The sequence below is a fragment of the Phalangium opilio genome, unplaced genomic scaffold (genome assembly GCF_054372755.1).
Source record: "Phalangium opilio isolate 3A_F unplaced genomic scaffold, DU_Popi_V2 ptg000217l_1, whole genome shotgun sequence".
Lineage (NCBI taxonomy): Eukaryota > Metazoa > Arthropoda > Arachnida > Opiliones > Phalangiidae > Phalangium > Phalangium opilio.
Window position 1 is genome coordinate 3,468,359 of NW_028324218.1, and position 17,933 is coordinate 3,486,291.

General features: G+C 35.1%; 1 protein-coding gene across 2 annotated transcripts; it reads left to right on the forward strand.

Annotated features, from left to right (window-relative positions):
• Window positions 1-2,859: 2,859 nt before the first annotated feature.
• LOC149615715 (uncharacterized) lies at window positions 2,860-16,373 on the forward strand. 2 transcript variants are annotated; one of them, XM_089857241.1, is made up of 10 exons: window positions 2,860-3,019; window positions 3,328-3,990; window positions 6,034-6,415; window positions 11,342-11,693; window positions 12,427-12,613; window positions 12,710-13,320; window positions 13,388-13,550; window positions 13,612-13,788; window positions 13,851-14,006; window positions 14,200-16,373. In XM_089857241.1, the coding sequence occupies exons 2-10, from the start codon at window positions 3,442-3,444 to the stop codon at window positions 14,380-14,382; spliced, it is 2,760 nt and encodes a 919-aa protein (XP_089713367.1). In that variant the 5' UTR covers window positions 2,860-3,019; window positions 3,328-3,441; the 3' UTR covers window positions 14,383-16,373. The 2 variants fall into 2 exon arrangements, with proteins under 2 accessions (XP_089713367.1, XP_089713368.1); XM_089857242.1 differs by having other exon boundaries at window positions 14,170-14,291.
• The last annotated feature ends 1,560 nt before the right edge of the window (window positions 16,374-17,933 follow it).

Here is a 17,933-nt window from a genome sequence, read left to right on the forward strand (position 1 = left end):
TGTAGAGCCAAGTCTGTCTTTTGTTCTCATTCAATCGCCAATTGAACAATTATGTTATAAATTAAATCCTTTTCCTAATTAATAACCAATATTCTTTGACTCTATCATTATTATACATCTTTGTTCGTATCAAAAATATCGTGACTTGGCAAGCGCAGGTGTACATAAGGTTATGCATAGCTCACCATATAATTTGTACATAGGGTTGTGCATGACTCATCTTATAAACTTGTACATATCCCCTCGACCATAAACGATTTAGTGAATATCCCTTCGATTATTTTAAAATCGGCAACGATTTAGTGAATATCCCCTCGACTTCCTTTTAATATTACTTATCTGCGATTGCCAAGTCACGATATTTTTGATACGAACAAAGATGTATAATAATGATAGAGTCAAAGAATATTGGTTATTAATTAGGAAAAGGATTTAATTTATAACATAATTGTTCAATTGGCGATTGAATGAGAACAAAAGACAGACTTGGCTCTACATGGGATCTCAGAACGTTTTACGGCGGAGAGGGCACGAAGCGAGGCTTGGCCCATTTTTGTACATGTTAATGTTTTTCATAGGATCTCACTTCTTTTTGTAGACCCTCTAGTTATACTTCGGTAGTCATATTAAAACAAGACCCTCTCGTGGTACTTCGTTTGCCAATATAATGGCTAACGTTTGTCCATATTTACGCTGAATTACCCCTTTCGACCCGCAGAGAATATGCAATAAAGATTGTATGCGATATCCTAATAAAAGAATGTAGCATCAGTTAAGACACATTTCTTTTAAACTACTACTCCTACTAGCTTTAATATATATTTAACTTTCGGTTAACTTTGGACCATTACGTCCTTTCACCAAGAACACACACTATTTCTGTTGAAAAGACGGCAGCGCCATCTAGTTTTAAAATAAAGAACTAAAGAACAATTTTATAAAAATTTCGGGATGTTTTAATTTTTCTGTGCTTTATAAAATAAATGAAAACTAAATCCTGAATTTTAAGTTTCTATCTCCCCTAGAAGTACCTTAGAATTTTGATGATCGGTGAGTGAGTGAGTGAGTGACAAAATAAGGTAAATTTCACCTGCGATATTTCGAAAAGTATATAGGGTAGGAACTTGAAACTTGGAAACTATAGCTACAATTGACAGTCCTCGCGGCAAGCAAAATTTCAGGCTTTTACCTGTACCCATCACGAAGTTACAGTGGGCTTAAAAGTGCCACGAGTTGCTTCGAGAAAAGGATGTCAGTGCTCGACTTGGCTGGGAGCACTGCCGTGCTCCCAGATCACGTTTCAAATCCTTCATTTTGAAACCATTTAATTATATTTTTTTATTCAAACCTATGATATTAGCTTAACGTTCTGTTAATCCTAACATTAATATAAGTCTTAAAGTTAATTTAACTTTTGTTTTACACCTGTTACCCATGACGTAGTTTGAGCAGGTGTTTTCGGTAGGTTTTTCGATATATAGGTAATTTTTTTTTACTTTATTAATTTTTGCTAGAAATACGAGATTTTTTTTTAAAGTAAGGGATGAAGCTGTTAAATATTACCTCAAATTTTATAGTTTGCTTAATATGAGATGTTTACTTAACATATAAACATCGTCCGGATATTTTTAAGTGTGGTGTTTGACGTTTCAAGTGCTGGTGAGTTTTTCTTTATTTTTTATTTTTATTATTATTATTAATTGACGTAAATAAATATAATAATAAATAATACTAATCACTAAATTAATTTTAATTGAATTTAAAAATCTTGAAAAATATTTCATTTTATAGGCAAAATTAACTAATATAATCACCCCATTTATTTAATTTAATTAAAATTTAAAGAAAATACTTAATTAATTTTAACTTAATTTAAAAAATCATGAAAAATATTTAATTTTATTGACAAAATTAAATAATTTAATCACCCCATTTATTTCATTTAAATAAAATTCAAAGAAACTACTTAATTTAAATTAAAATTAAAAATCTTGAAAAATATTTAATTTTATAATCAAATTGCGTATTTAATTAAATTTAAATATAATATTTAACTAATATTATCACCTTAATTATTTAGATTAATTAATATTTAGAGAAAATACTTAATAAATACTAAAAAACATCAACTAAGAAGTTAGTAAAACTTTTATTTACACATAAAATATTACAAAATACCATTTTATTTTTTATCTTAATCCAAAATCAACTACAAACATATTTCTAGTGTTTATTTTATAACACAATAAGTTATTCTAACTTTATATTTAACACCTCCATTCCATAATATCGCTGAGTCAAAACAGGTTTTGTTTTAAATCTGTTGTTTTTAAAATTCACCACGCGCCTCCCCGGGTGCGCTAAGCCTTGTCTTGTCACGAAAAATGTTACCCCTCTCTATCATTTATAAAATATTTGAGGTTCCGGAAGAGTGGTTTTAAACAATATAAGGATGTGTGGTAACAGCCTCTAGAGTTCTTTTTTAAAATATGAAATTAAAATGACACTTGAAAGCGAAATAAAAAGAAAAAAGAGCTCATTTTTGAAAATGCAATTAAGAAATTTTAAGGTTGATATTGGCGGGAATTATACGCAAACTATAATTAAAAGCGCGCGACTTTTTATTTGGCGGGAAATCGATAAGGGTGAATCAGAGATGGGCTAGTCTGTTTTTTGTGAGTCATTCTACGTATTTTACGTTCCCCGGCATCACGTACTTTCAAATTTAAGCCTAGTTTATGAAAGTAAAAGTAGTTAAAGTAATGAAAACGCCAAGTAACTTTTCCGTAAATACGAATTAGAAATTAAAATTTAGCGGGATAAAAACCGGCTTCCGGTTTCCCGCAATAAACGTAACGCATGCGCACTGTCAGCTACTCAGCAAATAGGAAGGTAAACGCGCGAATTTTTCGGTTCCGTCTTAAATTAAACGAAAATGCGTTAATTTTTAATTAAAATGTTAATTATGTGTGCTAATTCGATTGCGGGAACTTGGTTCTATAAGTCTTAACCGTAAAAGGTACGTTATAATAATTTAACGTTGATTTAAAGCTCAACTTACGCATGGTTTAATGCTATTTTCGTTAAGCCTTGGCTTATTTTTCATTCATAACAACAGAAAAATGCGCTCTGTAAATGTAATAAGGATATGATTCTTATTTTTTATTATTTATGTTAGAAAAAAAGTACTTTTTATGACCTATTTAATTATTTCCTTGTAGACTAGGATATGATACCTAATTACGGGGGCCGTTTTAAATTGGGGGAGTTATTTTAATTACCTTAAATGCCATTACTGTAGATGTTCGTTCTTTTTTTTCTCTTCAGGCTTTTTAAAACTTCGTCAAGGATGTTTACACGCTTAATATGAACGACAATGATGCATATGCAAATACCCAGTGTTAAATTAGTGAAATTAAGTAATTAAAACCGCTTCAAAACATGTCTCAACCTCCGACAGCCCCTGATAGGGGTTCATCTTCGCGAAGCAGCTCTCTGGTTCGTTCCAAGAGCTTACGTTTACCTCAAGCTCGACGTAGCGATCATTCCCCTAGTAATAGCTTAACAAGACACGGTAGCATGAGATTACCGAGACCTTCCACTAGTTCCAACTCCATTTCATCAGTCGCTAACTCAAATATTCCTAGTAAAAAACCAGCTCCCCCGCCTATTAAGCCTAAACCTTCGTTTATCGATCGCATTGGAGAGAAAGTGCATAATACGCTGAGTAAATCGACAAAATCTACATTATCAGTGCAAGATAGTACTTCGTCCAATAAACCGTCTTCTTGTTTATCGCGAACTGGTAGTCCTAAAAGTGAAAGAGATCATTCTGCAACTAGAACTGTTATTATTGACGCTCCAACATCGGCTAGGGAACAAGCTGTTGTCGAAAGGGATAAAAATGCTGCCATTTCCAGGGAGATGGGGATGAGTCCTGATGTGGTACAACATTTTAGAAGGTTGACGGAGGAACATGATAAGTTACAGGTAAACAACTTATTTAATTATGCTTATCTTATACCAATACGCGCCTTATTTATACTAAACCCGTCTTATTTATACTAAACCCGTCTTATTTATACAAAACCCGCCTTATTTATACAAAACCCGCCTTATTTATACAAAACCCGCCTTATTTATACTAAAACCCGCCTTATTTATACTAAAACCCGCCTTATTTATACAAAACCCGCCTTATTTATACAAAACCCGCCTTATTTATACTAAAACCCGCCTTATTTATACAAGACCCGCCTTATTTATACCGAACCCGCCTTATTTATACTAAAACCCGCCTTATTTATACTAAAACCCGCCTTGTTTATACTAAAACCGCCTTATACTAAAACCGCCTTATACTAAAACCCGCCTTATTTATACCGAAACCCGCCTTATTTATACTAAAACCCGCCTTGTTTATACTAAAACCCGCTTTATATATACAAAACCCGCTTTATATATACAAAACCCGCTTTATTTATACAAAACCCGCTTTATTTATGCAAAACCCGCTTTATTTATACAAAACCCGCTTTATTTATACCGAAACCCGCCTTATTTATACAAAACCCGCCTTATTTATACCGATACGCGCCTTATTTTTACACCAATACGCGCCTTATTTTTACACCAATACGCGCCTTATTTTTATACCAATACGCGCCTTATTTTTATACCAATATACCAGGGTTCATACAAACCTGGAAAACTCGATCAGGGAAATAAGTAGTTGACAATTACAGGGACATTTCAAATTTTTAGTAAAATTCAGGGAAATTTGTGACGTTTGAGTAAGTTTGCTCTAAAGGGGTTGCTGCAAATATAAAACCACCCCGTTGTTATTACTCAGGGAAATATATGGGGGATAAAATCTGGAAAACTTGGGGAAATATAGTGGGGAACAACCTGGAAAACTCGCGAAAATATAAAGGGGGAAGAACCTAGAAAACTCGGGGAAATACACGGGCAAAACCGTGGAAAACTCGGTCAAATATAGGGGGGGGGGGAACCAGGAAAACTCGGGAAAATATATGGGGGAAAAAATCTGGATAAGTCGGGAAAATATATGGGGGAAAAAATCTGGATAAGTCGGGGAAATATATGGGGAAAAAAATCTGGATAAGTCGGGGAAATATATGGGGGAAAAAATCTGGATAAGTCGGGGAAATATATGGGGGAAAAAATCTGGATAAGTCGGGGAAATATATGGGGGAAAAAATCTGGATAAGTCGGGGAAATATATGGGGGAAAAAATCTGGATAAGTCGGGGAAATATATGGGGGAAAAAATCTGGATAAGTCGGGGAAATATATGGGGGAAAAAATCTGGATAAGTCGGGGAAATATATGGGGGAAAAATCTGGATAAGTCGGGGAAATATTTGGGGGAAAAACCTGGATAAGTCGGGGAAATATTTGGGGGAAAAAACCTGGATAAGTCGGGGAAATATATAAGGGAAAAAATCTGGATAAGTCGGGGAAATATTTGGGGGAAAAAACCTGGATAAGTCGGGGAAATATATGGGGGAAAAATCTGGATAAGTCGGGGAAATATTTGGGGGAAAAAACCTGGATAAGTCGGGGAAATATTTGGGGGAAAAAACCTGGATAAGTCGGGGAAATATTTGGGGGAAAAAACCTGGATAAGTCGGGGAAATATATGGGGGAAAAAACCTGGATAAGTCGGGGAAATATATGGGGGAAAAACCTGGAAAAGTCGGGGAAATATATGGGGGAAAAAACCTGGAAAAGTCATGGAAATATATGGGGGAAAAACCTGGAAAAGTCGGGGGAATATATGGGGGAAAAAACCTGGAAAAGTGGGGGGAATATATGGGGGAAAAAACCTGGAAAAGTCGGGGGAATATATGGGGGAAAAAACCTGGAAAAGTCGGGGGAATATATGGGGGAAAAACCTAGAAAACTCGGGGAAATAAATGGGGAAAAAGCGGGGAAATCGGTTTTCCAAAAGTTGTATGAACCCTGAACTCATTTGACAAATAGTAAAAAGGCTCGTAAACTTGTAATTATAGATGGAATACGCCAGATTACGAATGCTACAAATGGATAACGCCACGTCCAAACTACTTTCCGCTTCCACGCAAAATTTGCACAAAGACCTGAACAATTTGCACACGGCTTTCTCAGACACTCATTTGGATACAATCCCTGAGGATGGGCCAACTATTAGAATACGATTTAACGAAGATAAACAATATGATGATGATTACATACATCATCTGGAAAGCCTCGTCCACGGTTACCGAGCCGAGATCCTCAGGGTGCAAGATGAAGCCAGAAAGATGCAACGAAGGTATTGGGAACAAGTTATGAACTCTGATGATGTTGATTTTAAAGCCGAGTCTGGTAAACAAGTCTTGGAGTTACTCAGTAAGCAAGAGGAACGACAAAAGGGTGAGTGGTCAAGTTTTTGTTATTATTTTTTTTTGGGTGGTCTGTTGGGCATTGGTCGAGGGGTTTTCTGTTCAATGTACACTTTGAAAATGATCTTGCTGGGATAGCTTTTTAGCTAGAATTTGTACAAATGGTACAGTTTTATCTTCAAATAGATCGGGTTTTAACGGCAGATAGCTCGCGGTTTTATCTTCAAATAGATCGGGTTTTAACGGCAGATAGCTCGCGGTTTTATCTTCAAATAGATCGGGTTTTAACGTCAGATAGCTCGCGGTTTTATCTTCGAAAAGATCGGGTTTTAACGTCAGATAGCTCGCGGTTTATCTTCAAAAAGATCGGGTTTTAACGTCAAATAGCTCGCAGTTTATCTTCAAAAAGATCGGGTTTTAACGTCAAATAGCTCGCAGTTTATCTTCAAAAAGATCGGGTTTTAACGTCAAATAGCTCGCAGTTTATCTTCAAAAAGATCGGGTTTTAACGTCAAATAGCTCGCAGTTTATCTTCAAAAAGATCGGGTTTTAACGTCAAATAGCTCGCAGTTTATCTTCAAAAAGATCGGGTTTTAACGTCAAATAGCTCGCGGTTTATCTTCAAAAAGATCGGGTTTTAACGTCAGATAGCTTGAGGTTTTATCTTCAAATAGATCGGGTTTTAACGTCAGATAGCTTGAGGTTTTATCTTCAAATAGATCGGGTTTTAACGTCAGATAGCTTGAGGTTTTATCTACAAATAGATCGGGTTTTAACGTCAGATAGCTTGAGGTTTTATCTTCAAATATATCGGGTTTTAACGTCAAATAGCTCGCAGTTCATCTTCAAAAAGATCGGGTTTTAACATCAGATAGATCGCGGTTTTATCTTCAAATAGATCGGGTTTTAATTTCAAATAACTCGGGTCAAGAAGCGATATCTAGTTTATTAGGGAGAAGATGTAAGATGCCTAAGTATTCGCGCGCCATAGTCCTGCAGTCCCCCTTTCGAAATACAAGGGGGGACGTAAAAGGAGGCCGCCGGGCTATTTCGCCTCCTCTCCTCAGTCGGAAAATATGACTGTAATTTTCGTTGTCATTCGCGTCGCGCTGACGTGCACGAGTTTTGAAGAACCAATGAGATGCTGGTTGTTATTTAGAGGCGGTATTAACTCCGGACCTACGTAACGTTGGGACTGGAGATAAAGAGCTAGAAATGTGGCGCGAATTTAACTTTCTCCCTAGTAAACTAGATATCACTTCTTGTCGGGTTTTATCTTCAAATAGATCGGGTTTTTATCTTCAAATAGCGCAGTCAGGGAAAGATTTAATTTTAGAAGTAGGAATGGAGAACAGAGTAATGTGGGCGCGCGTCAAAGTCCCGGACCCCCTTCCCCGGGACGGGGGGGTGGGAGTTATGAAAGAAGAGGCGGGTTATAGTGACATAGGTAAAAAAGAATTACGTATTTTTCGCCGTCCCCGTCAGCAACGTCATCAAAACGTAGTTTAAGTGAGGGAGAGGCTCAATACTGGGGTTGTCTATGAGTCGGACTGAAGTAATTACTAACCGTTCTCCATTCCTACTTCTGAAATTAAATCTATCCCTCTCGCAGTTTTATGAATAGAATTTCTTCAAATGGCTTCTCAGTTTAGAGCTAGAATTTATGAGTTCGATTAAAACCTATTTATTTTTAACTAAACTAATTATCACCAATCAAAGTAAATGAACGTGCTGCGTAAAGTTCACACCTACATCTAAACAAATAATTTATTCGAAAATTAATTTTAATTAACATAAAACGTAGGTCAGGGTTTTTTAAAAAGAAAATAATTTCCATCATAAAACTATAAACACCATCCATAAAATTAATCACGAAAAATCATAATCATAAATTTAAAGCGTTAAGAAAATAAAAGCTGAAAGTTCCTTTTGAACATTTCATTGAAATATTCAATTAGATAAATTTTTAAACCCCCCCCCTAAAATATACAATTGTACAGGGTGTGCATTCATTCCAAAAAGGGACGGGTATAATTATAGTTTGCCGAAGAACATGCAATGAAAGACAATGATTTATAATTAATTTAATTTAAGGGGGTCATCCGTAAAACACTCCTGTAATCAATGTTCATAACTTTAACTTCTGTTAGGGGGTGTACAGTACATGCATCCCTTATGGGGGTCAAACAAAATCGGTGTGGTCATAGAAGTATAGATGTATTGAACATTTTCGGACACGAGATTGATTGATTGATTGATTTCCCATAGAACATACCATTCATGCATCCCACTGCACGATTCATACAAACCTGGAAAAATCAGGGAAATAAATAGTTGACGAAAACCTTAGGGAAAACTCAGGGAAATAAATAGTTGACGAAAACCTTAGGGAAAACTCAGGGAAATAAATAGTTGACGAAAACCTTAGGGAAAACTCAGGGAAATTTCGAATTTTTAGTAAAATTCGGGGAAATCAGGGAAATTTGCGTCAAACAGGGGCCGAGTAATTAAGCAAAATGTCCGTAAACATACCCTCCATAGGATTAACATTACACTAAATTTTGGAAGCTCATAACTCTGGTTATATTAGAGATACAGGGATGTCCTTTGATTAGTCCTATTTGCCCCCCCCTCTTTCGATAACATTTGATCCATAGGATACTCCATATACGGGAAAAACCTGGAAAACTCAGAGAACTATATGGGGAAAAGCCAGGGAACTATATGTGGGAAAGCCTGGAAATCTCAGGGAAATTTGTTTTCCAAAAGTTGTATGAACCCTGATGATTGTACTTATACTGCAAACTATAATAACCCGTTCCTTTTTGTAATGAACACCCTGTACTTTTTGCTTTTTATGCCTATATGAAAATAAAATAAATAAACCGAACTTCTACAACTGCAACGAACTTTGTTTCGGTAATTAAAAATAAGAAGAAAAAATTCTAAAATCCTCGAGAACGGAAAAATGCACCTGCTCTAAAAGGATAATTTGACCTTTCATGACCTCGGCTAAAGAATTATCGTGCGAAATATGAATTCCCCAATTTCCCCCCGATTTAATTTCTTGAAAGAAAAGAATTATTTTATTTTTTATCTTCTTTACCAAGTCGGTCAGTTAGTTGCATTTTAAGATGTTTGGAAGAAGGATTACGGTGAACTTTTTTTAGGTGCGGGTTTTCGAAAGGAAAATTTAACTTAGATGGTTTTAAAAGATAGTTTTAATTGATTTAAGTTTAATTAAACTTAATCTTCTTCAATATGGAGAGGTTATTTAGTCCAATTTGGATGACCATGGGCACCAGAACTATAAGTAAGTTTTTTCTATGTTTTTTTTTATTAAGGTTTAAATATGAGAATTAAGATACTTTCACAAGGTATTTTACTATAAATTTCACGAGTTATTTTATTATAAATTTCACGAGTTATTTTATTATAAATTTCACGAGTTATTTTATTATAAATTTCACGAGTTATTTTATTATAAATTTCACGAGTTATTTTATTATAAATTTCACGAGTTATTTTATTATAAATTTCACGAGTTATTTTATTATAAATTTCACGAGTTATTTTATTATAAATTTCACGAGTTATTTTATTATAAATTTCACGAGGTATTTTATTATAAATTTCACGAGGTATTTTATTATAAATTTCACGAGGTATTTTATTATAAATTTCACGAGGTATTTTATTATAAATTTCACGAGGTATTTTATTATAAATTTCACGAGGTATTTTATTATAAATTTCACGAGGTATTTTATTATAAATTTCACGAGGTATTTTATTATAAATTTCACGAGGTATTTTATTATAAATTTCACGAGGTATTTTATTATAAATTTCACGAGGTATTTTATTATAAATTTCACGAGGTATTTTATTATATTTCACGTGAAGTTACGTATATTTTTAATGAATTTTATTATATTTAGTAGAATTTTTTTAATACAGAATTTTATAAAGAATTTGTTTGTTTCTGTAATTAGAAATTTTGAAGGTTTAAATGATTTTTTTATATATATAGTTAGTGAGTTTCATTAAGATTTAATCGGTTTAATTGCTTAAGGCGAGCTAAATTTAATTTTGCGCCCCGTTCATTGTTTAAACGTTTTGTTTAATTAATGGTTTATGGTGTATTTCTTTTGTTATATAAATACAAACACGTATTGTTTGTAAACGCATCGACCGAGGGGGTAGACGCTCTAGATCTCTGTGTACACCTGAGTTCAAAAGAGTTCAGCTTTGACAGTGCATTGAGTTCAAATCCTTCGGAACTCAGAGTTCAGCTTTGACAGTGCATTGAGTTCAAGTCATATTGTACACCTGAGTTCTCAAGTGTCTTCCCCCTCGGCATCGACTGAGGTCAGTAAGGTTGGGTTTATTTTAATTGTTGTATTTTTAATGAATAGGAAGAGTTTTATTATGGTTATTATTTTTCAAGTGTCACGTTTTTGAAATAATCTTAGTTTCATGAAATTTTTACAATTTTGTAAAAATATTTTGGTATTTTAACCCGAAAATTTCAAATTTAAGAAAGATGTTTTTTTCACAGCATAAAACGTTGTTTCCAACGCAAATTTTGATCCATAACTATAATGTTTTAGTACCTTATCTTACGCCAAATTTAGTTGCGAACCAATCCTCTCAAAGGGTCGCAACAATATCTTCCGAATATTCAAAAATAAATGTTACTAAAATTAACATTTTAACGCATATCATTATGTCCACTATGCAAATTTGGATTCATTTTAAGATAGTTATAGCGTTTGAGCACCTTAGTTTCTGCGAAAGTTTACGGGGAACCAATCCCCTGTAAGACCAGCGACATAAACCAAATTTCAAAAATCGACAAATAAATTTTGAAACGTCATGTTCATGCACTTCCATTGAAATCCTCCTTTGGACAAGAATAATCCTTAACGTGCCCAAATCTTTGTTCAATGTCCAGAGGTGGCTGAACTGTCCAAAAAGATACAAGACGTCCAATCGCAACTGTCCTCTTGCAACCAAGAGCTTCAAAAATGTCATAACGCTCTACAAGACTACCAATATCAGATAGACAGTGGTGAACACGAAAGAGCAGTTCTGGAACGCAAGTTAAAAGATGCCAAATCGGATTTAGCCGAAGCCAAGGAAAGTCTGGAGTTTCTGCAAGCGGAAAGGTCAACTTTGGCCGAATCTCTCTTGGAAGTTGAACAAAATCTGGCCACGACTAAATTGCAACTGGAGAAAGAGACGGCCACAGTTAGAGATCTTTCGCAACGCAATAGAAAACTCTATTCCAAACTTCAAGAGAAAAAGTACTTAACATACTTCTTACAACTATGTCCAGTATTGTCCACCCTCTGTTCGATTTCGAAGTCCTAAACTTGGAAGTGAAATTATGATTTTATTGGAATTGCTCGAAGTTGTGTAGGGTTTGAAAAATGTGTAGGGTTTTGATGGTCAAAAGATACTGAGGATGTAGTTGGGTGATTTGAAATATTGGCAACATAAGTTTGAGGCTACAGTTGGTTAGTTTGAAGTATTGACTGCATATGTTGAGTATGTAGACCTAGTTGGGTGATTTGAAAAATTTGCTTCAAAAGTTGACGATCGGGTTGAATACTTTGAAAAATTGGCATGAAGTTAAGGGTAGAGTTGGATGGGTTGGAAAAATTGGCTTCAAGTTGAGGGTAGAGTTGGATGGGTTGGAAAAATTGGCTTCAAGTTGGGGATAGAGTTGAATGGGTTGGAAAAATTGACTTCAAGTTGAGGATAGAGTTGGATGGGTTGGAAAAATTGACTTCAAGTTGAGGATAGAGTTGGATGGGTTGGAAAAATTGACTTCAAGTTGAGGATAGAGTTGGATGGGTTGAAAAATTGACATCAAGTTCAGGATAGAATTGGATGGCTTCGAAAATTGAGGATAAACTTAAATAGTTTGACTTCAAAGTTAGGGTCTTCTAAATTTAACTTATTAACCCAATTAATTAATTAAACAACAACATTTCTAACAATATATATATAACAAATGAACCCGTAACAAAACAGCCTTCAATTACAACTTCTGCATGCCGATCTCGAATCGACACAAGGGCGAGCCCGAGATATGTTACTAAGCCAGGGAGCCCAACTAACAATGGGGGCCGTTGCAATTTCTCAGCTATCTTCTAGAGTGCACTCTCTCCTTTCTTCTACATTAGAATATGCCGCTACCGAACTGGGCTTAGAGAAAGAGGTACTTAATACTTGTAACAACGTAACACCAGGTTACCCAATCCATGACCCTTACCCATCTCGAGGCCTAACTCCTATGAATCACTGTTTAACAAAGGTCCACTACGAAATTAATATTGACGAATTCGACGACCTCGATGATGAACACCTAAGTCCCGTTTTTGACATGAGTTCAAGTAGCAGCCACGAAAAATTATCCAAAAGTAATGGTTTACTGAATGGTAAAGGTGGTTCACCCAATACCGAGGATTGCCTAAGTCCTTTAGACCTTGAAAACGTACAAGGCAAATCAACGTCGCTGGTACAGAGTATCATACAAGCCTTGGAACAGTCCAATAAGGAAAAAGCCGCTGCTGCCGCTGCCTCAGCCTCCAATCCCGGTAGTCCAACAAAGAACCCCAAGTCGGACACGTCGGAAAACGGGGACACCGCGAGTCAAGATGGTAAATCGAAACCAGTTGGTACGGCAACAGCATTCAGGAACGAGGACCAAGATAAGAAATCCGAGGATGGGGATAGCAAGAAATCGTCTTCGGTCCTGAACGGTGATTTGGGAATCCCTCACCATTTAAAGAGTCCAAGAGATGACGAAGCCTCTTTGGAAGGCCAAGCCAAACACGCCAATATGATGTTGAATAAACTCGTTAATGTCTTGGGAATGGTGCAGAAGAAATATTCGTTGGAAATGGCTGATATGGACAAAGATATGTAAGGAATTGCGGACATTGTTTTTAGGTTGTCCTGAAGTTGAAGTTGAGGACGAAATGTCTTTCAGATCGAAGCTAAAGGTCGAAATGGATTTAATACGCAAAGAAAAGGTTCATCTGGAACTTGACGTCAAGAAAAAGACAAATTTAATCGAGGACTTGGTTCGTAAACTCGACGAGGCCCAAAAGGAATTGTCTAGAGAACGTGGACGACAAGAAAGCGAAGTTAACGTACGTTTCTGAATCCCCTCTGCCAAATGGGTGCACATTTGACCCCCGTTTGACCTTACAGGCACTTCAAGACGAAATCCAAGAGATTAAAACAAAATGTGCCGCTTTACAAGCCATGAATAACGAACAAGCTTTACAATTAAAGGAAGAAGTTGGCAAACTAGTTAGGTCAACTGGACCAAGCAATCCCATGATTGATGCAATGGCAATATGCGATAAATTAGTTCTTAAGCAAGAAGTAATTAAACTCTTACAAGTACTCTGCTAATTAGGAAACTAATTAACACGATCTTTAATTAGATCGTAAGATTGAAAGAATTGCTCAAAGAAAAAGACGATGTCCTTAAACGATTGGCTGCCAAATTCACGCGTCATAAGAAAGTTTGGGAAGAAAATTATCAAAAAGCCGAAGCTGAAGTTAACAAACTCGATGATGTCATTGAGAAAGTGGTTCAAGTGAGTATACATTTAATTAAAATTTAATTAATTTAATCACAGTTAAATTATAGGCCTGAATGATGCTTGTCACGCTTTCGTAGACGGATTGTTTTTATTTGTTTTTATGTTTTTCGTTGATACGTTTTGTTCTTTCCATTTCCTTTTCTCTTACGTGACAAAGTTCACGTTATCTTTTGAATCATTATTTTAGATATTGGAAAGTGTCCCCGAACTGGTTAAGAGTTCCGAACCCCTTTCGAATCTCTTAGAGAAGTTAAAGAGTGGTACGCTTTTCGGAGATAATAGTAAAGAAGCCGAGGCATCGGCTGCTACAACTTCTTCCAATGACGGAAACAAATCCGATCATACTACTACTAAAGTGGATACTGTTTAAATTCTCAGGCTTGTCCACCATTTTTTTCTTTTAATTTGATTGATTTATTTTTTATTGAATCGCGACGGTTCGATAGCGAAGTGAAGCTTAGTATTTTGATTTATAGGATGAATCGGCACTTTTCGCTAAGCCTTGGCTTAGTTAGGGTATTTTTTTGCGGAAATACGCAAAAATTAACGGTTTTTTGTTAAGCCTAATTCAGTTAGATTTAGCAAAGATAACTAAGGTAGGATTATTATCATTATTTAAAAGGGATTAACGACTTTTCGTTAAGCCTTGCCATGATAATCAGTAAAGTTAAGCCTTGTCGTAGCTCGTAAGAAACTTTAAAGAAAGACAAGGTTTTATACATAGTGTTGTTAAGCCTAAATAAAGGAAATATAACGAATAGGCCTATGATGATAAATTCAAGTTATTAAATTGAGGAACAACACTTTTCGTTAAGCCTTGTTAGAACTGCATCTTCAGTAAGTTGAGTAACGTATCGTTAGGCTTAGCACAATCATAGCTGCAGGCACTTTGTTAAGCCTTGTCATAAAAATAAGAAAAAGTATAAGACAAGGCTTATCGGAACCTAGTATTGTTAAGCCTAACAAGCCTTGAGAAAGGCTTAGTATATTAAGCCTAAAATAATTCCCCTAGTAACTTAGACAAGGCTTAGCGAGAATTAACTATAAACGGGTCTTTCTTTATTTAAAAACGTACATTAATTATCATACTAGTCTGATAAAAAGTAAGTAATTACGATAATAAACATTAAATATTATTTAAATTAAAGCCAAAAAAAAAAAAATAACAAGTAAATCCATATTGCAACATTCAGAAGGCGGGGATATAGAATAGATTAAAAAATGAAAAACAAAATGTTATTAATTACACACAGGGTTTTTGGAATTCTTCAAGCTAAAATTAACTAAACATGATTAAACTTATCTCTTAATTAGCCTTATTCCTGATCAGCGCCACCTACCCATAGCGGCGACTTTGAGAACTACTGTAAGCGGCAAGCCAATCAGATGTCGCTAAAATCTGGTGACGTCACTGATGGGCACTCTCGAAGGGGGGTCTTACCAAAAATGACGTCACCAGATTTTAGCGACATCTGATTGGCTTGCCGCTTACAGTAGTTCTCAAAGTCACCGCTATGGGTAGATGGCGCTGATCAGGAATATTATTATTTTTCATAATTCCCGGTTTTAGGGTTAATTTTCCATTAAAAAATCCTAAAAATTCCATTTTTTAGTAGTTTTCCTCCTATTTTATAATGGGATAGGATGAAATTCCCCCTAAATTAGTAGGATCTCAATTTATTTTATTTAAATTTGAACGTTTTTACACACTTTTGCTCACTATTAAATTAATTACGATCTCACGCAGCTTTTTCAAAAAAAAAAAAAAAATGTTTTTAGGCGTAATTAAATCATTCCGTTTTTTAATTAGTTTTTAATAATTAAAATTATTCCAAAATTTAAAGGGAACAACCTTATATACAGTGAAGCTAGAAGATTGTGCCTTCTAAAAAATAAAATAAAGTTTAAAATGCTTAAAACGCAATTTTAATTAAACAAAATTGCAGCTAAATCTAGTGGTCGCTAATTAGTAATTAACTAATTATTCAAGTTTTTGCGAGTTTTCAAACTTTACAGTTTTTTGTGTAAAAAGGTTTTAACTGGATTTGAATTTTTTTTTTTTTAGTTCCAGTATTACGTTATTTTGTGGTTTTTGCTGTATTTTTGCAAAAAAAAAAAATATTAATTTTTAATTGATTAAATATGAAGAAAATATTGTGTGCCTTGTTCTTTATTATAAATTAATGCCAAAATAATAATTAAATTGTAGACGGAGATAAATAAGATAAGATTATCTTGTTTTGGTAATTACTACGTTTTTTCATTGATATTGTGTAAATTATATTAAATGTTTGTTTTTATGTAGCTAAATAGATTTGGCTTCAAATATCGGTAATAAACAAACTGTTTTTCATTTCGAAATTTATCGTAATTATTTAGTTAACCGTCCATATCACGGCCAACTTAAAATTATCATCCCCCATCTCCGAATCGGAGATTATCTAAGTTGGCCGTGACCAAAGCACAGGAAAAGTTACGTCATATTTTCCCTCCATATTTAATTCGGGAAGGGAGAATAACGCACACACGGAATAACGTATAATCGGAATAACGCATAAAAACCGGAATAAGGCATAATGGGAATAAGGCATAAACGGAATAGCGCATAAACGGATTAACGCATAAACGGAATAACGTATAACCGGATTAACGCATAACCGGAATAACGTATAACAGGATTAACGCATAAACGGAATAACGCATAGGCGGAACAACGTATAACCGGATTAACGCATAACCGGAATAACGTATAACCGGATTAACGCATAAACGGATTAACGCATAACCGGAATAGCGCATAACCAGATTTACGCACAAACGGAATAGCGCATAAACGGAATAGCGCATAAACGGATTAACGCATAAACGGAATAACGCATAAACGGAATAACGCATAAAAGGAATAGCGCATAAACGGAATAACGTATAACCGGATTAACGCATAAACGGAAAAACACATAAACTGAATAACGTATAACCGGATTAACGTATAACCGGAATAACGTATAACCGGATTAACGCATAAACGGAATAACGCATAAACGGAATAACGTATAACCGAATTAACGCATAACCGGAATAACGTATAACCGGATTAACGCCCAACCGGAATAACGTATAACAGGATTAAAGCATACACGGAATAACGCATAGCCGGAATAACGTATAGCCGGAATAACGTATAACCGGATTAACGCATAACCGGAATAACGTATAACCGGATTAACGCCCAACCGGAATGACGTATAACAGGATTAAAGCATACACGGAATGGCGCATAAACATTTAGGGACGGTCCCCTATCATGGCTTTAGGAAGGTTCTGTTCGGATCTCGCCTTTTCCAAAACATTACTGTTATTTTATGTTATGTTATGTTAGGTTAGGTTAGGTTAGGTTAGGTTTGGTTTGGTTAAGTTAGGTTAATAACATTTTATTAATCATTTAACAATGTTACGCCTTTTCCAAAATATTGATGTTTAGCTTCATTGTCTTCTCAAATAATATGCCTTTTCCAAAACGTTACTGTTATGTTATGTAAGGTTAGGTTTGGTTTGGTAAGGAGGACGTCTCTTCCTCTTAGGAGCGGTTATACACTTCAAGTAAGTGTATCCCTTATGGAATGAAAAAATAAATAAATAAAACCATCAAATTCTACTCTATTTGAGTCTTTTTGGGTATGCAATATTGGGTTAATTGGAATAGGAGAACTGGGAATTGGGTTGATTGAGGCTTGGGTAAATGCGAATTGGGTGTTTTAAATTGGGTGAATTGGGGGTTAACCCCTTTAACAGCCGCAACCGCCCTGGGCATCAAAATCCCTGGCTACGCCTCTGTAAATATCATCAAAAGTATATAGATATAAAAACAATTGTACACTTCGTTGAAACAAGCCGTGGATTGGCTCATAAAGTAGCTTTAGT

Coding starts and splice junctions, on each gene's coding strand:
- LOC149615715 (XM_089857241.1), top strand. CDS start 3,442: ATGTCTCAACCTCCGACAGCCCCTGATAGGGGTTCATCTTCGCGAAGC. Junction 6,416..11,341: donor GCAAGAGGAACGACAAAAGG/GTGAGTGGTCAA, acceptor TTCAATGTCCAG/AGGTGGCTGAACTGTCCAAA. Junction 14,007..14,199: donor TCATTGAGAAAGTGGTTCAA/GTGAGTATACAT, acceptor TCATTATTTTAG/ATATTGGAAAGTGTCCCCGA.